The sequence below is a fragment of the Capra hircus genome, chromosome 13, assembly GCF_001704415.2.
Source record: "Capra hircus breed San Clemente chromosome 13, ASM170441v1, whole genome shotgun sequence".
Lineage (NCBI taxonomy): Eukaryota > Metazoa > Chordata > Mammalia > Artiodactyla > Bovidae > Capra > Capra hircus.
Window position 1 is genome coordinate 50,990,078 of NC_030820.1, and position 12,196 is coordinate 51,002,273.

The window sequence follows — 12,196 nt, forward strand, 5'->3', positions numbered from 1 at the left end:
TTCTCATGATGTACTCTGCATATAAGTTAAATAAGCAGGGTGACAATATACAGCCTTGACATACTCCTTTTCCTATTTGGAACAAGTCTGTTGTTCCATGTCCAGTTCTAACTGTTACTTCCTGACCTGCATACAGATTTCTAAAGAGGCAGGTTAGGTGGTCTGGTATTCCCATCTCTTTTAGAATTTTCCACAGTTTATTGTGATCCACACAGTCAAAGGCTTTGGTATAGTCAATAAAGCAGAAATAGATGTTTTTCTGGAACTCTCTTGCTTTTTTCATGATCCAGCGGATGTTGGCAATTTGATTTCTGGTTCCTCTGCCTTTTCTAAAACCAGCTTGAACATCAGGGAGTTCACGGTTCACATATTGCTGAAGCCTGGCTTGGAGAATTTTGAGCATTACTTTACTAGCATGTGAGATGAGTGCAGAGTACAGCATGAGAAACGCTGGACTGGAAGAAACACAAGCTGGAATCAAGATTGCCGGGAGAAATATCAATAACCTCAGATATGCAGATGACACCACCCTTATGGCAGAAAGTGAAGAGGAACTAAAAAGCCTCTTGATGAAAGAGAAAGAGCAGAGTGAAAAAGTTGGCTTAAAGTTCAACATTCAGAAAACGAAGATCATGGCATCTGGTCCCATCACTTCATGGCAAATAGATGGGGAAACAGTGGAAACAGTGTCAGACTTTATTTTTCGGGGCTCCAAAATCATTGCAGATGGTGACTGCAGCCATGATATTAAAAGACGCTTACTCCTTGGAAGAAAAGTTATGACCAACCTAGATAGTATATTCAAAAGCAGAGACATTACTTTGCCGACTAAGGTCCGTCTAGTCAAGGCTATGGTTTTTCCAGTAGTCATGTATGGATGTGAGAGTTGGACTGTGAAGAAGGCTGAGCGCCGAAGAATTGATGCTTTTGAACTGTGGTGTTGGAGAAGACTCTTGAGAGTCCCTTGGACTGCAAGGAGATCCAACCAGTCCATTCTGAAGGAGATCAACCCTGGGATTTCTTTGGAAGGAATGATGCTAAAGCTTAAACTCCAGTTCTTTGGCCACCTCATGCGAAGAGTTGACTCACTGGAAAAGACTCTGATGCTGGGAGGAATTGGGGCCAGGAGGAGAAGGGGGCATCACGGACTCAATGGACGTGAGTGTGAGTGAACTCCAGGAGATGGTGATGGACAGGGAGGCCTGGCGTGCTGCGATTCATGGGGTTGCAGAGTCGGACACAACTGAGAGATTGAACTGAACTGAACTGAATCTTATCCTTAATGTCAAAACTGCGTAATTCAATGTGGTAGCCACTAACCACATGTAGTTTTTATTTTTTATTTCTTTTTGGCTGCCAGCATGCAGAATCTTAGTTCCCTGTTCAGAGATGTAACCTGTGTCCCCTGCTGCAGAACAGCGGAGTCTTAACCACTGGATCGCCAGGGAAGTCCCCACATGTAGTTTTTAATTTAGTTAAAATATAAAAATTCATTTCTTCAGCCACACCAGTCTCATTCCAAGTGTTTGATAATGACAGATAGCTAGTAGCTAAGATATGGGGACAGTGCAGAAATAAACATCTAGGTTCTGAAGTTGGTAGAAAAGGGGATTCCCTGGTGGCTCAGATGGTAAAGAGTTTGTCTGCAACGTAGAAGACTCAGGTTCAATCCCTGGGTTGGGAAGATTCCCTGGAGAAGGAGATGACAACCCGCTCCAGTATTCTTGCCCGGAAAATCCCATGGACGGAGGAGCCTGGCAGGCTACAGTCCATGGAATTGCAAAGAGTTGGACATGACTGAGTGACTTCACTTTCCTTTTCCTCTAGAGTAGGTATACAAAGTCTAGGCAATGTTAAAAATGTTTTTTCTTCATCATTAGCAAACAGCAGACATGGCATGTTTCCATCCACTACACAAATGTTTACAAACCAATTTTCAAACATCCATAAAGCATTTGCCTATGTTATTACTCGAATAATTTTGGATAATAAAATGAACACTGAAAGTTCACATAGGATAAGTGCCTTCACAATTGAGATAAAAAGATTTTAAATTAACTACATTTTAAGAAGAGGAACAAAAAAACATACCTCTTTTTGAAAAACATTCTGACTTTATCTTTTCTTGTGCTTCAGGTGCCAGCTCCCAGGAGACACACTGAGATGACCCTGTGTCCCACACACACCGGACACCAGGTCCTGCTGCAAGACAAGCAGCTTCACTCTGGTGTGCTTCACACTGTTCCGATGTGAATACTAGGATGTCACTGAGGAGGAGACTATTAAAACCACCAAATACATACATGGTTCTAAAAGAAAAAAAAAGAAAAAGAGTTTACTGGAAACCTACATAAACAAATGCATGATATACTTTTTATAATCTTTAGACAAACCTCACATATCAAAAGTCCTGTAAAAAGTAATATTTCAAGATCTCAAAAATCACTCTTATACCTTACTTCCCAAATTCCAACCTTTCACAATGGCCTATGACTAGTCAGAACAGTTACAATAACCTATCTATTCTTCTGGCTGCTAGCATAGATAAAGGCTCTCTAATCAAAACTGTGTAATGAAAACAGACCAATAAGAAAGAGATGAGTGCATATAGAAATTTAATGCACAGTACAAGCTGTATATCAGTGGAACAGATGATTTCTCTTCCAACTCTGATACGCCATAATCTGCCAGGAGTTTAGTACTAACCCACAATGAGGTATCAAGCAATTCATTCTCACTGTGTCTCAATTTTCCCCAAATCAACAGAGGACTAATTAAAGCATAAAGATTCCGTGGCTGCATTTTTACTGTATCTGAAAACGGACATATTTCAGTAACCAAAAACGAACACCAGGTTTAATTTTTAACTTCATATCGGCTTACTTAGTATCACATTATGTAGTATGGATTCAACTAGTCAATTTATTGCTTGAACCAAATAAGCACCATCTGCCTCCCAGTACAGCAGGTATTCTTAGCAATCCTGAATACTTCTGGTCACATCGGCCATGTGAGGGTAGGCAGAGTCCTTCAAAGAGGCTTGGAGCAATGAACTGGAAAGAAGAGCTGCATCTGCAGCAGTCTCAATGCCCCCAGCCCACGCTTCTTCCTGCCTCCCCCAAAACCACAAGGACAACAACTAAGCGAAGCACAGCTGGCCCAATCTGGTGCTCAATTAAGGGAACCATCATTCAAAACATGTGACTATCTTGTGAATCAAAGTTTCGCCTTAGGTAAATACTTCACAAAATTAAACTAACCATTACAGCAGAAATTAACACAACACTGTATATAAACTATACTACAGTAAGAAAAGTGTTGGAAAAATATCAAAATAACCATGGTTTTTTTTCCTACGTGACTCCCTTGTCATGCCCTGCCCCCTCCAACCCTATGCATACACACAGAAACATACAGGCTCAAAAACTCCGCTGGGATTATACAAAAATAAACACATTATGACTCAGGCAAGCCATTTCCAATTTTGATTCATGGTTAAACTACATCGTACGGTAAACTGTCAGCTCTCTGAGTTCATATAAAACCTCCAAATATTTTGATAGAAAATCCATTTATTTGCTAATTATCATTATGGTACTAATAGCTGCCATTTAGCAAATGCCTATTATCTGCCAAGTCCTATGCTGGGAAAACATAATAAAGATGAAAAGAGCTGAGGCCAGGCATCACCACAGGTAAGATGATAACAAAATTTACCCACCGCTTTTCCGATGAAAAGCATCAACAGGCATTTACTAGAAAACTTTAAGGCTTTTCCTTACTGAGGCAATACATATTACAATTTAAGATAACGTCTCAAATTATAATTTAAAAAATCCTTCCACTTTAATCTATACTTATCAAATATTTCTACTATAAGTTTCATTGCTAAATTTCAACTAAATGTTTATTTGTGAAAGACGTCCCTTTTTCCAATGTCTAAGTTTTCTTCTTCCTTCACATCTCCAAGATAGGTTGCTTTCTTTTTTTTTTATTTTTAAAATTTTTTATTATTTTAACAGCAAAACATTTTGTATCGGGGTATAGCAAATTAACAATGTTGTGATAGTTTCAGGTGATAGATTGCTTTCTTATCTTCCCTCATCCAAGGTCAATTACCTCATCTAACTTGAATTATGACAAAAGCAAATTTGAAAACAAAGGGAATCCTAACATAATATACATAGGCATTATAGCATTTAAATAGTTTCAGGACTGATAAGGCCAAGAATTTTAAAAGAAGTAAACAACAGTAATCACAACAGAAACAAAAATGAGAAAATTAACAACATGATTAGACTATTTTAACAAATAAAAATAAGGTACAAGTCACATAGCCACTTTGGAGCTCCTTTATAAGATGCTTTTCCAGGGGCAGATTTATGAAGAGCTCTGTGAGTTTGGGCCAGACACTTCCAAATGATGCAATGGAACACAGTGCAGACTTCAGATAATACAGAGACCTGAACTGCGTGAACCGCCACAGACTTGAGCTATATGAAGCACCAGAATCTCCCACCTCTGTTCCCATAACTAAGTTTTTTTTGAAGTGCCCTCTTTTTAAAAATCTTTCTTCACCACTCAGACAAAAGGTAAGAAATGCAACAACCTAAGCACCACAAATGATAGCAAATGGCAGAGGGTATAAGACAGTAACTGCACACAACTTTTGTTGTCCTATGCACTCAGACAACACCAAAGACAGCTTACTTCTAAAACCACATCAACAAACATGGCATTAGAAGTAATTCAAATCCACATCAAATATTTTAAATATAAATCAGGAAATCCATACCTAACATAATTCTGTGAAACACAAATGAGATAAAGTAATCCTGCAAATAATATGTAAGTTCAATATCACTTCACATTTTACTTCATTTTCATTTTAAACATAAGAGAAAAGGAGCAAGCTCTTCTTCAATTACCTGTTGTATAAGACTGCCGAGTGGCCAAATCTGTTGACATCATGGTGGAGATCAGGTCTGGGAAGCACTGACCATCGGTCACAATCTAGGAGCAAGAAAAACACACTTCAGAAGGGACCACTATTCATAATCAATGGACACTGGCATTTTCTTTGGGAAAGAAGACTGTAATAAACACAAACATAGCTCACAGTTTTTCTTAGTCACACCATTATTTCTGAGTTAAAACTCAGCAACAACAGATCAGCAAGGCATGAAAAAAAGGTAGGACTCGACAGCAATTCTAATTAATGAATGCAATGAAAACTCAGCACAACCAAAATTTAATACATAAATCTAATTAGTGAATGCAGCCAACTCCCATGACATCCTTATCACTCACTCTGTTGCCCATCAGTATTACCCACTACAATGTATTCTAACTTAATCAAATTTTACATTTTTCAAAGCTTACGTAAGTAAAGCATGTACATTCCATAATGATTTTCCATTCTATGTTGCTTTGCCCAAACTCAGTAACTAGAATAGGAAAATACAAGTAGAAAATTAAAACTACAATAATAATAATAATAACCAACTTTATCTAATTTTTAAAAGGTCCTTTCCTAGATCCCCCAGATCTACTTATTTTCCTTTGTTCTGATCCAAGCTAACAATCTCTCTTCTGGACCTTAATACCAACTAGTGTTGCCAAACCATACCAATGTCTGACTCACTGTCTCCTATTCCCAAACACGCAGACTTTCACACTCACACTCAATCTAGACATTTATTCAGCCTTGACAACAAAAGCTTTCACTGCTCCCACCCAGCCTAAACTCTGTGGTGTTCCTCACATGCAGAACAGAGGCCATCAACTCCCACAGCCTCCTGCTTCCTTCCCTAAAACCAGGGTGGCAGGAGCCCTTCCTCTCGTCACGCTTGACTTCTACCACAGCATTTAAATATGCCCTACGAGGCATTCAACTTACCCCTTTTCTTGCCTTCACTGACAAGGGTTTTTTTGTTTGTTTTTAAGTGAAATGTTTTAAGTGAAAACACTGCTGTGTTTATCTCAACATGCATTACTTCTCAGCTTTCTATATTCTGGATCTTTCCTCTGTGTCTAGAAGGTAATGAATGACCTCTTGGTTGCAAAATCTGAAAGACTCTTCAGTCCTTATTTTACCTCATCCCTCTGTCTGTCTCTTTGCGACCCCACCGATTGTAGCCCACCAGGCTCCTCTGTCCATGGGATTCTCCAGGCAAGAATACTGGAGTGGGTTGCCATTTCCATCTTCAAAGGATCTTCCCGACCCAGGGATTGAACCCAGGTCTTCTGCATTGCAGGTGAATGCTTTACCCTCTGAGCTACTAGGGAAGTCATCCCTCTGCAGCCACTGGTAACTGCTTCCTCACAGGTCCCCAGTCTTGCCTCACTTCTGTCCTACTTCTCCAACATGCTTTCGCAGTCTCCATTCTCTTTCAGGCTTCTTTATGGATCTACCCCTTGGTTCTTTGCTTGTTCCTGATGACACATGCTCCCTATAGAAAGTTCATCCCCTCCTACATTTTCCCCACTGATTTCTATACTTCTCTGTCTCACAGTCATCTCCACTTGAACACGCTCTCAAATTCAATTTACTCACTTCCTCCCAGATTCTGTCCTTCTAGTTCCAGTCTTAAGGGGAAAAACAAAACAAAACAACCATCTACTACGCCCACACCAGATATCAGAGAAGGATGCTGTCACTGCTTTCAAAACACAGATTCCTAGTAATTCTCAAACCCATTTGTCTCTTTATCCTCACTGTTACTTCCACAGCCTTGGCTCAAACCCTCCTAAGAACTTTTATCAATAGCCTTGTTACACATCCTACCCCTCCCCAACTACACATCACAATGCCACACAGAGATCTCCCTCAGACACAAATACAGTTCTATTACCTCTTCTTTAAGATTCTTCAAAAAGCATAAACCCTTCAGCACAACACAGCAAGTCCCTCAAGTTCTGACCACACAGCTGCTTGCTTCTAGTTCTGCTGGAAGCCACTCTTCCCTGATGTGCTGCTAGGATACAGCCAGAACTAACTATTCAGAGGCCCCAAGTTATGTAGCATAGTCTCTTAACACCTCTGTGTCTCTACACATGGGGTTCCTTTGACTGAGAAGTGCTACCTAACCTGGTCCAGCTGACTTCCCAGTGTTCTTAGGACCCAGCTTGCAAGGCCCTTCTCAAGAAGGCTTTCCCTACCATGTGTAAAATAGACAGCTAGTGGAAAGCTGCTGTATAGCACAGACAGCTCAGCTCAGTGCTCTGTGATGACCTAGAGGGGTGGGAGGAGGGAGCCAGGGAGGCTCAAGAAAGACGGGATATATGTATACATATAGCTGATTCACACTGCTGCACAGCAGAAACTAACACGATACTGTAGAACAATTATACCCCAATTAAAAAAAAAAAAAAAAAAAAGACTTTCCTGACTGCAACCCTTATACCTAAGAGTTATGGGATGTTCACAGGCGTTCTCATACGTTCTTCTCAGGCAAATAACACCCTAAATTGCAGTGATATTGTCTGCTCGATTCTCTGCTTTCCCCACCATGAGGCCAAGGACTGTAACTTATTCCCTTTACAATCCCCAATGTACAAGCTCAGTGGCTTGCGCTTAAATGTCTGTTAAAAAAGAACAGCTAACGATATTTACACAAAAGAATTTCTAATATTTGTTTTGCATGAACCAATATTGCCCTCTTCTGGTCAATACAATTACCACACCAAATATTTAAAATATGCCTGTCCAAGTATTACATCAAGCATGTATGAAAACAGTTTCAAGGGAATGAATACAGCTAGACTTAAACCAACTCAACACAATGCTGGTGGTCACAATGACATAATACACTATATAAGGCTTTTATTTATAACACAGGAGAGCCCAATCACCCCAATCCATCAAACGAGGGACTTTAAAAGAATCAGATATAGAAGTAATGCTTTTTAATATATTACGATCAGTCAATTTAACATTAAAAATTCCATCTGGACCTCTTTCAAACAGCTTGACCACTATTAACTACAGATATTTTCTGTTTCTTTTAAAATGCAGGTTATGGATAAAAACGATTCTTGAAGCCAAAATGGCTTTGGGAAACTTACCAATGTCATAAGCCATGAAATCTGAAGAGAAGCATTTGGCCCCATGGCTCATGGATGTGTCATTGTGTGTGTTTCCTCCAAACACCAGCATGGTTCCACTCACTATCACAGCTGTGTGCAAGTAACGGAAAAATCGGCTGTCCTTAAGAATGGTCCTTTTGAGTTTATTTAAAAATAATAAATACAAGGTTAGTTCTTTAGAATGTTTATCATCTATTTGTTAATACAAACATAACCATTTTCTTAACTTCAGATCCAAATGTGCAAATACTTTTACATTTTTCTCTGTATAGAAGTAATTTTTTCAACAATAAACATGTAAAATCAAAAGATGTAGAATTTTGATAAACTATGTTGAGTCTTAAAAATATTCATACCCTATCACTCTATAATTCTAGTTTCTGAGTAGAAATCATGTGAAATATAGATGGAAGCTTACATACAATCTTTACGAATAAGACAAGAGCTAGAAACCAAAACTATCAACTGTATAGGCTCAGTATACCCACATGATGGAGTATTACACAGTCACTAAAAATAACCATTTTAACTATAGATAATATGTATCCATACTGAGGTCTCAAATATGTAAGGAAATACAAAAAGCAGAGAAACTACTGCTTTATAATTATTTCATAACTCAAATTTGCCATATATTTATTAAGATTAGCATACTTTGTATAGACCAAAAGAGAGTAGAATGAGGTGAGCTCTAATCTTTTGGGTACTGAGTCCATCTCTGATGATTTCATGGAATGATACCAATAACTGACCCCAATGATAATATCTTGGTCATCAAAAAAAGGTTAAAAAGCAAACTTAAGTACAACAGTGTACATAAACTCAGCTATGTAGAACAGTTTATTCCTTAGGACTCTGAAGAACTAAGTGGTACTGAGTGTATGGAAACGGAAAAACAGTAAAAACAAAAAACAAAACACAAGGTTCTAATCAACTTACTACAAAATTATAGATACTACTACTTTATCACCTTCTGCTTAGTTCACAGCTTATAGATACTACTACTTATCACCTTCTGCTTGATTCACAATTTCTCTGATTACAATGATGAAGAGAGGTATCAGAAAGGCTTGAAAACAAAACTGGAACACAATTTTCCCAACAGTTGACAGAATTCACATTCTAAAGTGAAAGCTCAAGAAAAAGTACCCACCACATCTGGGTGTCCACATCGTATCTGTAGAGGTCATCTGCAAGCCGGTACTTATTGGCACTGAAAGCCTTGTAGCCTCCGTGAATATACAGGGCCTTGGTCCTATCATCATAGACACTGCTATGGCCGTAGCCGCCTTGGACAAGGGCACCCTGGGTGTGTAATATACTCCACGTGTTCTTATCTGGAAAGAGAGCAAACAGTTCAAGGCAAATGTTGCAGGCTCCTCCTCTCAAATACTTAAAATTACCAATTAGCTTAAGACAGAAGAGATTTCGGGAAACTTGATACACATAACTTTCTTTAATCATTTTTAAAGGAAGGCCACCTAAAACTTAATACAAACCCAGGTGGCCAAACATCTTTGGCTCCCTGCCAAATTGACAGTAACAAATACATACTACTTTAAATTTGACATTCAAAATACATTCACTGAAAAAAATATACCTACCCAAGTCATATTCCTGCACACTGCTTATATATCCATAGAGAGGGCAGTGACCAAAGATAACCAGCATGACCACTCGGCCATTTTTCAACGTGACAATGTGCGCCGAGTGCCCAACCACTGCATACTGCTCCTTTGCTTTGGGGGACAACAACACCCATGATTCATTATGAATATGAAACACTCTCAACTCATTGGTCACATTCCCTGTTGAATCAATTTTTCCTCCATACATGTAAATTTTATCCTGGGGAAAAAATGTAAACAAAATTCTAAAAAATATCAAAAGGATCAATTCTAAACACAGAAAAGTGAACAGTTCAAAACCTCGATATTATTTTTAGCTTAAAAGTGTTAGTGAAAAGCACCTTTCAGTGAAAGAACAAAATAAACCATTATTTTTATCCCTAATACTTGGCCACTTTTCTTGGATTTCCTCATACAAGACTTTTTACAATATAAAATGATTTGGAAAAATAAAGTTGAAATAAACTACAAAACAGGGAAATGAAAATGACTATTCAATTACATTGTAATTCTTGGCTAAACTTGCTAATGAATGTAAAAGCTAATCTACACTAAGTTAATTATTAATCATTTGGTACCACACTCATAATATCCCAGTCTGACTTATGAATCCATTTAAATCTCTCAGGTTAGACTCAACTTTAACTTAACCAATTATATACCCCTGAAATATTAAAGCTTTCCCCTAATTAAAACCAACAATGAAGTCAAAATCAGAGAAAGCAGAATGGGAGTTACCAGGGGTAGGAGGGAGGAGAGAATGGGGAATTATTGTTAAATGAGCATGGAATTGCAATTTCATAAGATCAAAAGAATTACAAAGATGGATGGTGATGATGACTCCAACATTATGAGCGAAGTTACTATCACTGAATTGTACACTTAAAAATGGCTAAGATGGTAAATTTTGTTATGCATAATTTACCACAATAAAAAAGATTAGGAAAAAAATCCAACATTAAAAAGCTATCAATCATATAATATGATAAGAGTAATGATGGAAGAGTTGAGTTTCTAGCTTAGTACAGAGTGGAGACATTTTACCTGGTATAATGCTAGAGAATGGCCATATCTAACAACCACACTGTTCACAGAACGGTTCAGTGCAAGCCACTCCCTAGAAGCAAGGTCATACCTACAAAACAAACAGATCATATTTTCACCCAAACAAGGAAACAGAACATCTTGGAGTCTTTATTTGTAATCTAATCCATTTTGGAGATGCTCTTTAAATCTATGATGGATGTGGGGAGGTATCTGAGCAAACATATCTAGTATCTGGGCCTATCAGGCGTTTGAGAACTCAGGAAGGGGCAGCGGGGCTACATTGTCTGGGAACAAAAAAGAAAACCAACTGAATTTTCTAGTGTTTCCTGAAAACTTCTATGCACTAGATCACTTGCAGGTTGCATTATAGTCAAGGGACTTTCATTACTATAACTTTTCTTTCATTTAACCATATAAAAATAAGTGAAAGTCACTCAGTGGTGCCCAACTCTTTGAGACTCCATGGACTATACAGTCCATGGAATTCTCCAGGCCAGAATACTGGAGTGGGTAGCCTTTCCCTTCTCCCAAGGATCTTCCCAACCCAGGGATCAAACCCAGGTCTCCTGCATTGCAGGTGGCTTCTTTACCAGCTGAGCCACAAGGGAAGCCCAAGAATACTGGAGTGGGTAGCCTATCCCTTCTTCAGAGGATCTTTTGACCTAGGAATCAAACCGGGGTCTCCTGCATTGCAGGCAGATTCTTTACCAACTGAGCTATCAGGCAAGCCCCATATAAAAGTAAAGACACACACTGAAAAAGGGATGACAATTAGGTTTAAAAAAATTTCTAGCCTTTCCTTTTCTTTGCCTAATTTACATTAAAAAAATTTTGTACTGGTGGATAATCACTTTAAAATGTTGCGTTGGTTTCTGCATATAACAATACAAATCAGCCATAAGTACATGTATGTCCCCTCCCTCTTGAACCTCGCTCCCACTCACCAACCCATCCTGCCCTTCCAGGCTGTCACAGAGCACTGGGTTGAGCTCCCTGTGCTACACAGCAACTTCCCACTAGCTATCTTTTTAAAATATGGTAAGGTATATGTTTCAATGCTACTCTTTCAATTCATTCCCCCCATTTACTTTAGAAAGTAATATTTTCAAGAAAACTAGAATATCATTATACCATCTCAATTACAGTATGAATACATTTAAAGACCTTTAAAATACAAAATGACCACATATTCTGTCACCTAGAAATGAATATTATTATGTAAACTTTCTTCCAGATATTTTTATGGATACATACAAATAGAAGAATAGATTGATAATATACATTTATACAAAGGGGATCATAATATAGGTGATAATTTTAATAAAGTGTTAACTTTATTTTATTTTTTTTTTAACTTTAAATCTATATAATTTAATAGAAAAAAGAAACCAAAGGGGAACCAATGCTATTTTTATATTTTAAATGTTTACATT

At 38.1% G+C, this 12,196-nt stretch overlaps 1 protein-coding gene across 2 annotated transcripts in view; it reads right to left on the reverse strand.

The window, feature by feature from the left end:
* ATRN (attractin) overlaps window positions 1–12,196 on the reverse strand; it is a 185,014-nt gene that overhangs the window by 95,418 nt on the left and 77,400 nt on the right. For both annotated transcript variants that reach the window (XM_018057410.1, XM_018057411.1), the window contains exons 7-12: window positions 10,761–10,851; window positions 9,693–9,936; window positions 9,242–9,425; window positions 8,068–8,222; window positions 4,929–5,013; window positions 2,092–2,309 (exon numbers count right to left, since the gene is read on the reverse strand). In XM_018057410.1, the coding sequence (XP_017912899.1) occupies window positions 2,092–2,309; window positions 4,929–5,013; window positions 8,068–8,222; window positions 9,242–9,425; window positions 9,693–9,936; window positions 10,761–10,851 (977 nt within the window). The remainder of the gene's footprint in view (window positions 1–2,091; window positions 2,310–4,928; window positions 5,014–8,067; window positions 8,223–9,241; window positions 9,426–9,692; window positions 9,937–10,760; window positions 10,852–12,196) is intronic.